The sequence below is a fragment of the Aptenodytes patagonicus genome, chromosome 1 (assembly GCF_965638725.1).
Source record: "Aptenodytes patagonicus chromosome 1, bAptPat1.pri.cur, whole genome shotgun sequence".
NCBI lineage: Eukaryota > Metazoa > Chordata > Aves > Sphenisciformes > Spheniscidae > Aptenodytes > Aptenodytes patagonicus.
In genome coordinates, this window is record NC_134949.1 from 169031997 (window position 1) to 169049414 (window position 17418).

Below are 17418 nucleotides of genomic sequence, written 5' to 3' on the forward strand. Positions count from 1 at the left end.
GGCGAGCTCCGTTGTTCGGGCGCGCGGGGAGAGGGGAAGGCGTTTTTTCACGCAGAGTCTTGCAGCCGCTGCGGCCCTGCCTGCGAAACCCCCGGGACGGTTACGGCCTCGGTCCCGTGTTGCGCATGCGCAGTCGTGAGGTCGCGGCGGAAGGCAGCGGTGCTGGGGAGGTGAGGGCTGCCGCCGTAAAGCGCGGACGATGTCGGGGCCGCCGGCTCCCGCGGAGCTGCCGGTCTTCGAGAAGCGGCTGCTGGTGACGGGCGGCGCGGGGTTCATGTGAGTGGCGGCCGCGGCGTCCCGAGCGCGGCCTCGCCTCTCCGCTGGGCCGGGCGGGGGCCGCCGGCCTCCTTCCTGGGGGCGCGGGTGGGTGGGAGGGAGGGGTCCCGCGATGCCGCCTCGCTTGCCCGCCTCCCTTGGGCCTGTCCTGGGCCGGTTCAGTGGCGCCGCGTTCGGTCAGGCGCAGGCTGCGGTGGGCCCAGCCGTTTCTGCAGGACCGGGTTCGCCTTGGAGGCTGCCTGTGGCTCTCCCGTGTCGTGGAGTTTGAGGTGGTAAGCGCTGGGGAGCGAGCTGGGCTGCCGCCTGGCTGTCCTCCGCCCGTGGTGAGGGAGAAGGCGCTCGGTGAAGGGACCTCCCCGCGCTGACGGTGTTCGGCCTCAACCGGGGTGGGGGGGTGGCTGTGCTTTGAGCCAGCTGCCGTTTCTCACCTCCGCCCCCCAGTGCTGTGGGCTCTGCTCGAGGCGGAGAAGGCTCGGGTCCATCTTAAGCTTGAGCCCTCCAGCGTGCTCAGTCTGAAGCTGTGAGCGGACTAGATTTCTCTGCGGACCCCCCAGCTTGGGGGGCTGGAGATGTGAATAAGCCCTGCCAAACCTGAACTCTCAGGGTGAGCTGCTTGTACACAAGACTGTACCAAAGAGAAATGGTGCCTGGTAGTCAGGTTGTCATTTCTTCTTACACCTAGCAGCAGTGTCGGAGAGTTGAGTGTTGAGAGTCAGTATTGTGAGTTAGGAGAGTTGGCTGTTTAGTTCTCTCTAATACTAAGAGTATGAAAGTATTTTAGAATGGCAACTGAATGTCGCATATAACAGTTTGGGGTGGGTTGGTTTTTTTTAGGTGGCTGTGAGCAGGGCTGCTTTCTTTTGTTATAGCATGAACTTTTAATGTGATTTTTAGTTTCTTAACAATATACAGTTATGGGCATTATCAATAGAATAACGTTGGCATATCTTAAAATATATCTGTGAATTCCTCTTTCTCCTGTCTTGACTACAGCCCACTCTTCCCTCAAAGCCTCTTGATATTGCTGAACTTATTTGTAATTTGTCATCTCTTTGTTACCTTAAAGCTAACTATATAATTGTAAAATATGTTTTTCTTCTATTCTACAGTGCTTCACATGTAGTTGTCTCTCTCGTGAAAAACTATCCAAGCTATCTGATTATAAATCTAGATAAGGTAAGTAGCTTGTTTTCTTTCTTGATATGGAAAACAGTTTTAAATGATTTTTGATGCAATCTATAGCATGTTGAAATTTATACGGATTATTGTTTTTTATTAAATTTTTGTTTGACTATCCATTTATTCCTATGCAAAAAAAAAAAAATCAACTGCTGTTCATGCTTACAGTTATTTCCACCACAAATAATTTTTTACAAAAAAAAATGAAGGGAGCTTTTGAAGCTTAAGTAAAGGGAAGTTTACCGTTTAAAAATTTTTGCAGTTAGGATGTCTTTCAGAGTCTTGTGTTTTTAAAGCCTCATCATGTCTGCTTGCAAAATAGCTTTTCTTTTGAAAGAAGTTTTTACTTAGTCCTCAAACTTTTTAGTAATTAGGTTGCATCTGAGTTAGCTTATTTACTTTCACCAAGCCCACTTAATGATATTGTGTGGGTATTTCTTTTTAGCTCGACTACTGTGCAAGCTTGAAGAATCTTGAAACTGTCTCTGAGAAGGAAAACTACAAGTTTATCCAGGTGATAAGGCCTTCTCTTCTAGGAAACTTGACTTTTCACTTTTTTTTTAAATGCCTTCATATCAAGGTAATGTGGTCTCCAGAGCTCCCCAAACTAGAAGCCACTGCTTTCATTTGTGGTAAAGTTGAAATTACTTCTACTAATTCATTGTCAAGTATGAGTCAGTGTATGTAATATGGTAATGTATGTGACAATCTCATGGACGTAACAGCGTTTACTTCATCTGTTTACCTTATTAATAGACTTCATATTTCACCTACAGAAGTCTGTGACAATATGCAGTATGTTCTGTCTCTTACATGAAGTAGTCTTTTGACAGTTGATAATATTTTATTGTATAATAAAGGTACAGAATTGGTAAAAGCCTGATTATGGAGATGAGTACTTTTAGGGATGATTGTTTCACTTCTGATAGGTGGTATGGACAAGAGGGACTGGGATTCAGCTCCTCCATGCTTCTCTGATGCTATCTTAGATTTTGCACCTTCAAACACTGCCACTTGTCATGTTCTGTGGCGTGCAGCACGCTCTTTCTTGTTCTGTTAGCACTAGACATCAGGCTACATTCTTGCTTTTGCTGCTGTTGGTGCTGTGTAGTTCATAGTTGTTTTGGAACAGGGTCTCATGGGAACATTCAAGGTATGCCTTTTCTTTCTAAAACTTTGCCAATTAAATTAGTTTACTGTTTCTACAGTTTTATCTTCAGACAGGAGTTGGATTTAGATTTATTGTTCAGATAAACATTCTTGACTGCTGGGTTTGTATGCTGAGGTTCTTCCCCTCTATGAAAGTCAGTACTGATGCTGGTCTCTCTGTCTAGCTGGGCTGCCCGAGGTTGCAGGACATCAGAGGAATGCATATAGCTTAATTTTCTGAAATAGCAAATTTGGGGCAACTTTGTCAGAGGTAGTAGATGTAGGTTAAACATATCTCTTAGATTCAGGCAAGGTTGGGAATTGAACTTGTCCTCACCTGTTTGGTGACCCCCATGGCTGTTTACATTTTTGTGAACCTACCTCTTTATTTCAGTAAGTGATTATTTCTGAGCTGTTGAGGTAAAAGTTGCATGAGGGGAAAGGGAATGTCTACTAAGCAAATGTATGCAGTTTAAGCATGCCCAAACTGGATTTTTTGTTATTTTTGCTAACTTTTTTGACAGTTTCCAGTGTGTTTTATGAAATGTATGAATGCTGTAGAAAAGCCTCGTTACCTGGATATATATTAACACTTAATTGCTGGGGATAGTGCGGAGTTCTAGAAGGCATCCTGTAAACAGGCAGATCCCTGTGTGAAGCAGGGGGATAGTAACAAGGAATGATGTAGCTATATTGCTTCTGAACTAGAGTAGGAATATATTCTCACAAAACTTACAACAGTATAACTCATTCCAGCTTCTCAGTTTGGTGGGTTTGTTTTGGGGGGCGGGGGGAGAAGGAAGGTTGATCAGAGCTTATATGCAGCTGGTATGCAGCCAAGCAGTTTACACTGATAGGAAAAAATGCACTGGAAAAAGTAGTCTCTGATGGACGAGCCCTACGATTAGAACTGTAACACTCTTACTGGCCTTAGGAGAGAGCAGGAAGGATAAATGCTGTAGTGGTGCTGTAGAAAAGCAACCTGTTTTGGAAGGTAGAGAAGTAAAAGTTTAGAAAATTTGCATAAGAGGCTGGATGGAAGATACAGTTTTATCACAATTTTTATTGTTGCTTAGCACAGACATAGCGAGTTTGAATTTCAGTTAAAAAAAAAAATCAGTAAATGTAACCATTTAGTTCAAAATAATGTGTGAGCCTGAAGTATTTACTGGAGTGTTTCAGTTCTGTTCAGGGATGAGAAATAGGAAAATCAATTCATCTTCCATTTCTGACATACAGTACTTCTTTGAGGCTGTTCAGAATTGTTGCTTGAGAACTCCTTAAAACATAAGTGCATTTGAACTGTTTTTAGTGAATTGCCTTGTTACTGAAAATAAAAAGTCTTCCTCCCCAAGATGCCCCTTCTTCTCAGGTACTATCTTGTTTGAGTTGAGCCAACAGATAAATATCAAAAACTTTTTCTCAGCTTGCATTTACCTTTAAAAGCTGCTGTTATTTCTATGACAAACTAAAGAATGGCTTGTGTGTTGATGCTTGACTCTTTTCTAAATATATCAGTTAAAAAAAAATTACCAGAACAAACAACAAAAACCAAAATCCTTGCAAGACATCCAGCCATCTATTTTGAAAAAAGTGGAAATCCACTTCACCTTTTATAATGTCACTAGATGTCACTGTCCGTTAGCCAGACTCCGGTAACTCTTACTTGCTGTGGGAACTTGTCATTTCAACCTCTGCATTCAAGCTACATCTGTTGTGTATATTTTGGGGGGCGATGCTGTTTCTAATGTTAAATAGTAATATAAGTCCTGAAATAAGTTTTGTTGAGGTTGTTGCTCAAAATGTGTGAAATTTATATCTGGTCTTATTTTAGACACGGCATTGATAAATTGCCTAAAACTCAGTTGGTAGTGCTATTTGTATCCTGTGCTTCCTTTGTAATGGTTTGTTATGTGATGGTTGGTACAAATGAAAACTCACTGTTTTCTATCAAAAATAATTTGTTAATGATTTTTTTTTTCCTGTCTAGGGAGATATTTGTGAACCTGATTTCATAAAACAGCTCTTTGAAACTGAGAAAATAGATATAGTCCTTCATTTTGCAGCCCAAACACATGTAGGTGAGCATTGTTACATGTTCTGCTATTATTTTCCATGAGTATATTTGTCTAAAATATATACTGATGCTGTTTTGTCTTTTCCCTTCATATAAAACAAGGACGCAGTTTGTCTCTATAAACTACATGATTCAATGTCTGGTGGCCTTTTTAACTTAAAGGGGTTCACAGCCTTAATTTAATAAGTGCTTCATCTGACTGTTGTCTGTTTTCATTGTGCATAATTGGTAATGCCCTTTTGTTTTGCATTACATCTTTAAATTCCATCTAGACACACATGTGTCTAGATGGACACTCTACACAGTGTACTGGTGGAGTCATGAAGACAATGGAAAAAGAGTTTGTGCATAGTCTTTCAAGTTTTTACTTGATTGGCTCCAACCTTGCAGGAAAAAACGGTGTGGAAGCTGAAGGATTAGGCATAGCTCCCTCAAAAATCCTGCCTGGATTCTAAAGAGAATGAATTACACTTAAAAGTGCCTATTTCAGATTAAGAGCATTACTGAAGAGTGGTAATGAGATCTATCCCTACCATACTCCTTTCATCACGAGAAGAAATTCTTGAAGAATTCTCCAGGAAAATACTTCTCAAAATTGTCAGATTTGATATGCACAAAGTCATTAGGTCAGTGGGACAATTCTAGGAATTAAAACAGCTGCTAGTTAATTATGGTAATATATACCTATTACTGCATCTTACGACTGTCTTTGAATGATACTTTTCTTACTGAGCTTGGCCCTTCCTAGTGGAGAGGGGAAGTAGTTATGCTGCCACTTAAATGAAGTTAGATAATGCTATTTCAAATGGAACCGTCCATAGCCAACAAGCTTTTGCTCTTCAGTTCAGCCTCTTGTTGACAGCAAGGGTTTTCTCTTCAAGCATGTGTAGAAAGTGTCTTCATTTAATAATGACCTTGCTAGCTGACAATCAAAGAACTAGTGATAAAGCCCAGTCTATATTGCCGCCTCTAGTATTATGGTTTAATAGGAAGCCATGTCTTGCCTGAATTTAATCAGAATCGTTTGAATTTTTTTATGTAGATCTTTCATTTTGGCACGCCCTGGAATTCACCTATGTGAATGTTTATGGTACTAATGTGCTGGTTGCTGCTGCGCATGAAGCCAATGTGGAGAAGTTTGTCTACGTTAGCACAGATGAAGTATATGGAGGTAGCACTGATGAGGTGAATTTGAAAGTGCATGAGGGTTTTTCTAGCTTTACTTGCTTTTAATAGTGAAAACAAAACGAGTCTAACTTTCCTTGGCCTCTGTAAATGTATGACTTTCAAGCTATTTCTGACAATACTGGAACTTGTAAACAAACACTGGTTGTTTCTAGAAAGTTAAGTATCAAAATTGTCCTGTATTTTTTTTATAGCATGTTGTATATTGAATGTGTATTACCTAAAGCAGTGAGATTGGGGTCATTAATGACATGTGAATACTACTCAGAGATAGTATCAAAGGAATGTATTATACAGATTTTGCCTTGGAGCATTCATGAGACTTCACTAATGTGCATGTTGTGTTGTGTGGTTTGGTTTTTTTGTGTGGTGTTTGTTTGTTTATTTATTTATTTTTTCCTGCTCTGCCTTGAGTATGAACTTGACAGGCAGGGAACTGTTTTATACTCTAGCTAAAATACTAACAGAACTGTAGGTACTGACAATTCGAACACTTCCTGTATTACTGGAAGAAATATGCAGATGTTTCTTGTTGCTCTCTGGAAATCTTTTGTTTCTTGCCAATTTATGCCTGACCTTATTCAGGAAATGTAATTTAGCTCAGTAAAAAGACAAATCATGCATGCTCGTCTTTCTAAGGGTGTAAATAACGACCAAGGAGTCTTGTGCCATAATCCGTGAAAATACTAATGTATTTTAGAAAAGTCACGTGCAGTTTCTTACTGTTGCAATGTCTTTATCAGTTCCTTCAACACAACTGCAATCTGTAGACTTTTATGATACCTAAGGATGTCGTTTTCCTGCATGTAGACCAGTGGTTTGACTGAGACAACTTCAAGTGATCTTTTTCTGCCTCTGGGCCTTGAAAAGAGCACTTCTGTTTAATCTCTTTTTTTGTTCTCTTTGTGAATCATAGTAGAAATTCTTCAAGAGTTTTTTGGGGGGGGAGGAAGGTCAAAAAGTAAATTGGGGTCAATTAATTTCAGAGGCAAAGGTCAGACAAGAACAGTGAGTCTTTTAATCGCGTGTTAAGGTGATTGTTATGAATTGCAACTCAGGCAGCGTAGAATCCCTCCTTTCTTTGGTTCATTATTGGGGTTTTTTGTTTTTTTTTAAGCAATAAGTAGATGGAAGTGGCAGGATAGCCATGAAGCTACCTATTCTGGAACAGGTCAGAATTGTTCAAGCCTTGCTTTGGAAGGCTTTGGGTTCAAATTCTACTTTTCTTATAAAGTATATGGAAAAGGGAGAATGGACCCCTTTTATTTAGGACTGAAAGGTCAATTTGCTAGCTGTGGTGCAACAGCACTCTGAGGCAATATGAGCCTGTAAAGGATTGAACCTCCCTGTGGCAACAGTGATTATTTTACAAGATAAAAATCTAAGGACCTGCTACTGTGAGGTACTCTGCTAGAAGTATAAAAATATTACTGCTGGTATTCTAGCCGCCTCCTGTGTTTGATAAATTGACTGTCTTTTGTTATTGGTCTTCTGCTGTAAGTGGAAGGGTGACTCTCTCAGACTGATGTGCTTGGATATTTAGGGATTTTTATTTCGGTTGCAACTGCAGCTTTTGTAACTTTAAGACTTACCTGGGCAAAAGAAATTGAGTAATGCAAATTTTTCTTTTCATTTTAGGAATTTGATGAATCCTCACCAAAACGTCCAACGAATCCCTATGCCTCCTCTAAAGCAGCTGCAGAGTGTTTTGTTCAGTCTTACTGGGAAAGGTACCAAGTAAGTTGATGCAAGCTTCAAAAACTCTGAAGCCCGTACTTAAGTGTCTGTATTATGTATACAAGAGTATAAAAGAAAAATCAGTACTAGTCCACACAGTGCTACCTCTTTCCTGATTGCTAGTCTTGCAGTTTGGATGTGTCGGAGGATGTCCACCACTTATTGGTGGAGATACACTGCAAGACAGTGGGGAGAGGTCAAATGTGTTTAAATTTTTTTGAAAATCTGAACTGTAATGTCTAAAAATGTTCTGTGATAAAATGGTCAAAGAGAACATTAGCAATTTAAAAAACAGTGTTAAGCTTGAAGGAAATCCGTTTATACAGAAGTAAACACGCAAAGTTCAAATTGTATTAAGACTAGGCTTATAGTGAAAGCAAAAAAAAAAAAGAAAGGAAAAAAACCCCCTATTACTCAAATCTGTTTCAGCAAAAATATTTAAAATTTTGAATACTTCAGTCTTTTGTTCTTGACACATCCTTCTGCAATGTTGTTTTTGACATGAAGCTGACTTGAATAAGATGTTAATGACTGTGAAACACTTTATTGGAATAAAAAGTAGTAAGCCGGTCTTCAGTCAACCAGATAATATCTATGTAATGTCCTATGGTCGTTCCATAGCAAGACTGAGAGATTACAAACATTTGTCACTTACGGTGCTTCTAAGACTGAGAAGGCTGGAGGCCCTTGTCTATTTGACGGAAGTATGGATAGCTTAATTCATTAATGTTTGTAAGGGCTTGCAGATTTTTGAATAAGCACGCAGTGGGGGTGTGAGTTTATTGATCAGCAAGAAGCCTACAGGTTTTTACTGGTATATATTTTCTTATATAATCACATGCATGTTTAATGCTCTTAAGTTCCCAGTTGTTATCACACGGAGCAGTAATGTTTATGGACCACACCAGTATCCAGAAAAAGTAAGTTAAACTGATGCTTTACTCTGAGCTTCAGTATACCATAATTTCGGGTTGTAGTGATGTTACTTTTTTCTCGTGAGAATGGACTGACGTTTGAAAAAAGCACTGTCTTGCAAGTATATTTGTCCACACTTATCTGTGATTATCTATTTTGATCTCACACTAATGTGTCTTACCATCAACACAATGAACACGTGTTTTTTGGTTGTCAGTAAAGCATCAATTAGAGATTTCTAGTAATTTACATGAATTTCACTACAATTACTTTGTTTTGTAACTTTTTTAGTTTTCAAAGGATATTTAACTCAGTTGTGTCTGGCAGGGTTCCCCTACAAATTACATTAACTCACATGTCATGTGCTGTAATGAGGAATGTTTAATAACAAAGGTAAACATTTCAAAAAGTAAATTGCGAGAGAGCAGTATGTCTGGTATAGAAAGAGATGTTCCAACCTGTACAGAAAATAGATAAGATGAAGCTATAGCAATCAGATACATGGTGAGAAGTAGCACAAAGCAACTTGTTCTTTGCATATGTCCATACATACCTTGCGGGGTAACTATTTAAAATGGTTATTAGTGAGAGGGAGTTGCCTTTGTAGGCAGTGCCCGGATCTGCTATGCTAGCGAATGGAAATACACTGATGGAATGATAGTGATAATCATACGTACTTTTTGGAGTTGGGAGCTTGTGTGAAATGTGTCTATATTTTGCAGCTCTAGTGAGATATTTTTTTAATTTGAATTGCTTTTTATGTGTTGGGTTTTTTTTTTTTTTCAAATAAATTTTATTTTTCCCTACATTGTTGCAGGTGGATAAGCAATGATTTTTAAAATATGTTTTTCACTGATCTGTGGCTTGGGAAATGTCTGGCTACAGGTTGCATGATGTTGGGAGTACATTCAGGGGATGTATCACTATTTACTTGCTTTCAGCTTATATATATTCTTCCTCAAGTATCCACTGTTAATTACTGCTAAGAACACAATACTAGGCTAGATGGATCTTTAGTTTTACCTAGTATGTCTGCTCCTATGTTTAGAGTAGTAAGTTAACAAAATTAAAAGAATTGGAGTAGCTTTCTCATGGCTTCAGTTTAAAAACTTTAATAGCGGAGCCAACTGTTCTGAACTTTCTGGGACATTATGAATGGATCTGAGCTTGTAGCTGATTGTAATATTGTAAATCTTTATGGCCAAGCTAGTGGCTATCATTTGATCCATGTTTACTTATCTTGAAATTCTCTATTGGTTCTCTTCTGAATGTAACTGTTTTAATGACTCTTACTTTTTGACTATAGGTTTACTGCAACTTGCTGGATGTCTAAACCATGTTTTAAACTGTTTGCAATAGACATCCCTAGTTAGACTCTAGTGCACTTCTGTGTGCGAAAAGTAATGGAACCATTTTCTTTTGTAAAAATGTTACATTTGTAACTACTGATTTGTAATGGTTGACCAGAAAGGTAAGCTTTACAACACAACAGAGGCATCTACTCTTGAAAAAACAGACGAACAAGCCCAAAATCCTTGCAGTTTCCAGGCTTGATGCATTCTTTGATTAGACTTAAGAAAACTTAAAAGTATTTAAAGGGTCTTATTAAAATACTGAATGATACTTACTGGTGAAGCCCCGTGTTCTTTGCAGAATAACAGCTTCTAAAATAGCAGAGTAATTTTTTTGTTCAATTCCTTAGGTTATTCCAAAGTTTATATCTTTGTTGCAGCAGAACAGAAAATGGTATGTAACTTGTATTTTTGTTTATGGCATTTGTGTTATAAAACTGTAATTACAGTTATAAATACATGGTATGGTTTGTAAAATGATAATTTCATAACTAAGTTATGAATGGCTTATTTTAATAATAGGATTTCCTTAAAAAACTAAAGGATTTTTTGCATGTCAGCTACTTAAGTTACCTTCAGGTAACGGCTAACAGCAAAACTGCTTAAAACACAGTCTAATGAAATGAATGCTTCTGTTTAAGGATTAACAAAAATTTCTTGCCTTTTCCTGGTTTTAAGCTGTATTCACGGTTCTGGACTTCAAAGAAGGAATTTTCTTTATGCAACTGATGTGGTAGAAGCATTCCTTACTGTCCTGAAGGAGGGGAAGCCAGGTGAAATTTATAACATCGGAACTAACTTTGAGATGTCCATTGCCCAGCTTGCTAAGGAGTTAATCCATTTAGTGAGTAAACAGTTACGGTGCTGTTCTTTACCAGTCATTGCACATAGGAACAATTCTACTATAAACCTTTTGTAGCTCTGAGAGAGCTTAGGCTTGTGGTGGGTCTTAGAAGATAGTTGTAGCAGAATGACGTGCTACCCTTTCTGTGGCAGCTGTACTATGTAAGTTTGCAGTACAGGCTATCGTGCGTTGCACTGCTGCATCAGTCATCCCGACTGGGACATAACTGGCATAATGATTAAATGCCATTTGGTAGGGGTTTTTTCATGCTGGCTGCTTCGCTTTTGATCTGAGAATGTGGCACTATTAAAATCTAACAATTTGATTATGAATGGTTAGGCAGTGCTCAGATGAAGGATAAGTACTGGAATTGTTCTAGATAGTTTCGATAACTTCAGTAGTTTGAAAACTCAGTTTAGAAAAAAGACCATTTCTGTTTGTGTGGGGTGGTTTTTTTTCTTTTAACAGACTTAAATCTTGTCAAAAAAATCTATCTTTAAATGTATGTTAAGACAGTGCAAGATGTGTGGGGTGATTTTTTTTGTTTCTCTTCTTGACAGATAAAGAAGACCAGTTCGGAATCTGAAATGGAGCACTGGATGGATTATGTCAAAGACAGGTAAGAAAATAGTGAAGCACATGCAGGATAACTTTGTCCTGAAGGTTTTTGGGTCTCTTGCCAAATGTTTTTTTGTGAAAGTGTTTCTGCTCTGCAGGAGGGAAAACTTTTGAGGGAGCAAGACCTGTTTTGCTTTCTTAATTTTTTTTTCCTAGTGGATTTGACATCTATGATCTGTACAGAATGCTATAGAAAAACAGGATTTCCATTTATTATTTGGATCGTTAGGTCAGAGTATACGTCTTGAAGGGGAATATGTAATGCTAATCTGTCTGTCTCCAAATTTTCTTCAGACTTCTCACTACTGACGTCTGCTCTGGGAAAAGCACAGGTTTTACACAGTGTCTAAACCTTTTCTTAAGGGTAGTTTAGACAGTTTATTCAGTACTTTGTATTCAACATCACTTGAGTGAGATGAATCCCATCATCCCTCATTTAGCTTTAGTATTCTGACGTTAATGTGACTAGTTCAGACTTAGACGTGCTTTATAGGTAAGGCCCACTCTCCACAGGCAGAAATACGCACCAGCGGAGTGTAGTTAATTTTAGATTCCTATCTTAAGCTGAAATGGCTATCTCAAAAGTAGATGTAAAACTCTCTGAAGTGCCAAAGTTAGGGCGGCAGCAAAGATGGATAGCTTTTATAAATATGCTTTTGCTGTGTGTTTCCATCCTTAATTTCAGGCTTGGTTTGGCTCTGTTCTTTTATCTCCATTTCTTTTCTGCAGCAACAATGAGTCTCTGCTTACTTTAAATACCACTCTCTTTCTCCAGAGTGATTAGAAATGACGTATCTGCTGATAGCAGTTAAGTATTATTATGGCCTTTAGAATTCTCACTTTCTGTTCACATTTGGATTGTTATCATGGCAACTGAAGTGTCTTTAAATGTCCTAATTTTTGTTTTTAAAAGCAAGTGTTCTTCAGAATCCTATCCGAGTGTATCGCAGGACTTTGAACAAATTGCCTTTCGCTCACATGATGTGAGTGTTCAGTAGGTGTCAGTGTAATTCAGATTGAGATGTTTCTTCATGTGTATTGGGCCCTGTCCACTAATGTTTAAACATAAATGGACTTGGGAAATCTAACCACTTAGGAATACATATTTCAAAGAATGTTGAAGCCTTATAAAAGATTCTTAAGATACCTAACTAATGATTATCTAATTCTGTAATGAGTGACTTAAAGGTCATAGGGTTTACTTGCCCTGGAAAATTTTTTTCTGCTTCTGCTTGAGATTAGCATGTATTGTAACAGTGATAAGTAGCTGGTTTCTGTCCGCACATGTAGCTTAACTATTCAGTATGCTAGTGCCAGTAATGCAGGAATGCTAGACTAGACTACCTAACTGCCAGATTGTGGAATTGAAAATTTGTGCCGTGCTTAGGGAATCTCCTTCCATGTTGAAACTTGCAGCCTGGGATTCTACTTATTCAGTATTACTAAGTTTGTGTAGCTAATGAATCACTGTAATGACAATGCTTTGGAAGTCTGTGTATTTCAGATCTGAAGCATGTGGAAAATTTGTGGGCTTTCAGGCTGAAAAATGTGAATGCTGGTATTGGAAAACACTGGCTTGGAAAACTGTCAAAGAGTTGCGAATGCACTGATTTGCACAATTGCATTGGCAGCGATTTGAGTTTTGCATTCGCTTTTGTGCCAATAAGATATTAATTCATGTTTATTCTAGTCAATTCCAAGTAGTTGACGGTACAAACTGAACTGTATTGTTGTAGCTGCACTCAGCTGCCGTGTACTTTTGAAGGCAATGTAATCTGTCCATGTTGATGGGCGTTTTCAAAATTGAGGCATACCTAATGTTGGTTTGAAGACAATGTGAGGTACTGCATCTCTAATTAATGAAAAAGTCTAATCAAATTGTTTCCTGTGTGCATTTTATACTTCATCAGACCTACCAATGACCTGAGGTACCCAATGAATTCAGAGAAAATGCACAACTTAGGATGGAGACCTAAAGTGCCTTGGAAAGAAGGAATAAAGAAAACAAGTAGGACTGTTGCCTTTTACACTAATTGATTTAGAAGTGATGGGAGGAGGGGAAGGGGGGAAATGGGTATGTAGGTTAATGAGAAGCTAAAGAGAATGAATTTAACGCTTTAATTTTACATAAAATTGACTGCTTTTTAAGTAGTCAATTTACCTGATTAAAAAAAAAAAAGGTTAATCATAATAAAGTAGCATCAGGTACTAGAATTAATTACTCTTTAATGCTAGAATAGGTCTTACATAAAGAATTTATAAAATCTAAACTAGATTTTTTTTTTAATATTATAAGTTAGAATGTTGCATAATGAACTGTTAGCATGTTGTTAGTCTTATGGTATCTGTGGAATATTTGAATTCCCCTGTTATCTGTGTCAACTTGACTCATCAGCATTCTCTTCATACTAGTTGAATGGTACAAAGAAAACTTTCACAACTGGAAAAACTCAGAGAAAGCTTTGGAGCCCTTTCCTGTGACAGAGCCGTTTGCACAGCCCAGTGGTCCGTAGGGTGGTGGAGAACCTGAAGGAATTTATTCTACCTCATACCGTCTTTTCTTTGAAGCCTGCAGTCAAGTGGCCGCACTGAAGTCTTAATGTATTCAAGATACATGAACCATGATGAATACAGAACTACGGTACGGCGCAGCTTTGGAAGGGTTTCAGCACTTTGAGCTGAACCTGTTAATTTCAGCTTTTGGTGCAATACTGTATTCTCACTAGGTATTGATTTTAAAGAACTGTACAGGTGAAGAATATTTATTGTGCTATAAATTATAAATTGTGTAACGGATGTCAAATCTGCCTTATTAATTTAGAACAATTAATTGCGATTACAGCTTTTGGGACTTTCAATGAAACTTGTTTTAGTTCCAGAATCGTTCATCTGTATTAGTCTGTTTTTAAAGTGACAAAAATAATATATTACACTGTAAAGAGTTGTGTTTTATTTTTAATCAAGGGGGAAAATGCTGTATTTTCTGGAGAGTATAAATCAGTTGATAAAAGCTAGATACGGCACCCGTACGGTTCAGTCCTTTTCTCTGTTGGTGCAGTATTACCTTCTGTAGATGACTGATTAAACTGTTATCTATTCTATAACGTTAAATGCCCCTTTTTTAAAGGGGATGGAGGGGGAAGGTGTCAAGAAGTAGCAGGTGTTCTCGCTGAGATTTCCAGAAGCATTTTCTTAAACTTTGCTCTGTTTTAGATGTCATCTTTTTACTATATTCCTGTCTTTTACATGTAAAATTTCCTTTTCTTAACTAATTGTTACAAACTTGAAATACTGTAACACAGTTAACATTCCAGTGATGTTATTTCTTGTGATATGAAGGTTATCTATGGAGACAAATTTTAAACACTTCTTTTTCTGTGAATTGTGGGTAGGCACACTTTATTCAATGCAGTGTTTCGCAATTTTTTTTTTTTGGTGACAAACATTTTAAAGATGAAACAATATTTGAGTTTCAATGTAAAATTTGGGAGGAAACCAGTTCTAGAAATATGTTAATGAATCTTTTTCAAAGTTGATTTAGTAATAAAAGTTATGGTGTAACTGGTTTCTCTTAATTAAGTGAACACATTGAAAAAGTAGATGGTGGGGTTTTTTTATATTTGTTAGTTCTTCCTCTATCCTGAAAAAATTATCTTCACTGTTTTGGCTTTGAGGTGGCAGACATAGAAGGGAAAACTCTTCTTGGTTTTATCACTTCAGCTTCTGTACTTGGCACAGTCCCAGACCCTTCTGTTGCCCCTGGGTAGAGCTGCAGAAGCACAGGGCTAGGATGCTGTGCTGTACTCGGAAATCGCTGCGACTTCCCAAGTGTCTCGGAAATTGGGAGTTAAGTCTCAAAACACAAGTATGTGCAAAAGCCCTTTCCTCATCACCCTAAGTGCAGGAAGAATGGAGCTTGGGGCATTGGCCTTAGCTTTGCCCCTGCTAGAGTTTTGGTAATAACTGAACATAGAACTTAATAGTACTGACCCAGGTAGCCTACGGGTAGTGCTGCTGTTGGACCCACAGTGCTCCCAGCTTCATCACACCTCTTGTGTGTTGCGTGGTGCTGTTGGTGAAATGCCACTCTTGGTTGGTAAGAGTCATCTTAAAAGAAGGCTAAACAGTAAGTGTCTAGGCTTACCTTGGCGCCAAGTATGTGTTCTAAAGTCTGGGATTGTGTTACTGAAGGTGAGTTTTCTGTGACAAGGTGGGATAATACTGCTATACTAGAATTGGATTGCACTTGTATTTTGGGGGGGGTACTGATACTTGGTTTGGTAGTCAAAACCTCCATTTTGGAAGGACAGAAGTTACAGGACTTCGTATGTATGAGTCTATTAGAATACTGGGCTTACCAGATACTTGGAATCATAGAACAGTTTGGGTTGGAAGGGACCTCTAAAGGTCATCTAGTCCAACCCCCCTGCCATGGGCAGGGACATCTTCAACTAAATCAGGTTGCTCAAAGCCCCATCCAACCTGACCTGGAATGTTTCCAGGGATGGGGCATCCACCACCTCTCTGGGCAACCTGTGCCAGTGTTTCACCACCCTCAGCGTAAAAAATTTCTTCCTTATATCTGGTCTAAATCTACCTCCCTTTAGTTTAAAGCCATTCCCCCTTGTCCCATTGCAACAGGCCCTGCTAAAAAGTTTGCCTCCATCTTTTTTATAAGCCCCCTTTAAGTACTGATAGGCTGCAATAAGGTCTCCCCGAAGCCTTCTCGTCTCTAGGCTGAACAACCCCAACTCTCTCAACCTTTCTTCACAGGAGAGGAGTTCCATCCCCCTGATCATTTTTGTGACCCTCTTCTGGACCTGCTCCAACAGGTCCGTGTCTTTCTTGTGCTGAGGGCTCCAGAGCTGGACGCAGTACTCCAGGTGGGGTCTCCCCAGAGCAGAGTAGAGGGGCAGAATCCCCTCCCTCGACCTGCTGGCCACGCTTCTTTGGATGCAGCCCAGGATACGATTGGCCTTCTGGACTGTGAGCGCACAGTGCTGGCTCATGTCCTGCTTTTCATCCACCAGTACCCGCAAGTCTTTCTCCACAGGGCTGCTCTCAATCCCTTCATGCCCCAGCCTGTATTGATACCAGGGGTTGCCCCGACCCAGGTGCAGGACCTTGCACTTAAGGTTAAGCTTCTACCGATGAACCACTTACATTTCATTGTCAAACACACATTGCTGGTAACATTCAAATATTTTCTTAATTTTTATATCTTCCTGAGGTACAGCTTCCTTACAATATGTAGAGAGTTACTGTTAACATCTTACTGTTCTCTGGTACTGACTTTTGTAAAACAAATAGCTGCGGTACTGCGAAGATCTGTTTTAGCTGTACTTATGCTTACTGCGGCAGCTGCTCTGGGTGAGCTGCATGAAAGTGTGTATCTTTCACATCTGCTTATGCTGGGATACTGGTTATGTGATGTGCCTTTAATTTTAGGAATAGAGATTATAGATTATTAAATTATTATTTTAAACCTTACAAATAGTTACAGTGTCTTTGGAACATTAAAAACCAATTAACTTGTGATAGTGTTATCAGATCAGAAATACACAGAAGAAAGCAGTAGTGTCTGATTGGTTTATTGAATAGATCTTTTGAAAGTTGTTTGGAATGTTTAGATGCTGAAGATGCAAGCTTTGACATTTATGTGACTGTCCAAACAAGTGATATTACTGGGAGTGGATTTTTCAAAAGAATCTATTAATTTTTACTGGAAACTGTTCTAGTTTATTTAAATGTTTTTGAAGATTTAATCCTTCCAAGTGTTTGAGATTTTTGGCTTGGTGTTCCTACTTTTATATATATATAAAAAAATAAATACACACATGCACATTTTAAAAATATATAAATAAATATTAAAAAAATGAGTCTAGGAGGCTTTTGCTTTGAGCTACTTTGCTGTAGATCAGGTTGCCTTACGAGGTGAGTGCTCTGGTAGGAACTTTTCTTTCACAGGGAAAAGTCTTTTTACTGTTAAAGAAAAGAGCTTATTTTGCCATTAACCTTCTGGCTTCTGTAGGAAGAAAAGGACAAAGGATCAACTAGTGAACTGTTAATGTGGAGAAGTGTAATGC

At 38.8% G+C, this 17418-nt stretch overlaps 1 protein-coding gene across 1 annotated transcript; it reads left to right on the forward strand.

The window, feature by feature from the left end:
• Positions 1-199: 199 nt before the first annotated feature.
• On the forward strand, positions 200-14271 carry TGDS (TDP-glucose 4,6-dehydratase). Its single transcript, XM_076362183.1, has 12 exons — positions 200-276; positions 1386-1452; positions 1901-1969; positions 4595-4685; positions 5724-5866; positions 7505-7603; positions 8464-8523; positions 10221-10264; positions 10549-10714; positions 11275-11333; positions 13243-13340; positions 13745-14271. Exons 1-12 carry the CDS (start codon positions 200-202, stop codon positions 13843-13845), a joined length of 1074 nt encoding a protein of 357 aa, XP_076218298.1. The 3' UTR covers positions 13846-14271.
• The last annotated feature ends 3147 nt before the right edge of the window (positions 14272-17418 follow it).

Bases quoted from the DNA above. Each gene is read 5' to 3' on its own strand.
- TGDS (XM_076362183.1), top strand. From the start codon at position 200: ATGTCGGGGCCGCCGGCTCCCGCGGAGCTGCCGGTCTTCGAGAAGCGG. The intron at 1,970-4,594 runs GTGATAAGGCCT...TTTCCTGTCTAG, and splicing joins AAAACTACAAGTTTATCCAG to GGAGATATTTGTGAACCTGA. The intron at 11,334-13,242 runs GTAAGAAAATAG...ATACTTCATCAG, and splicing joins ATGGATTATGTCAAAGACAG to ACCTACCAATGACCTGAGGT.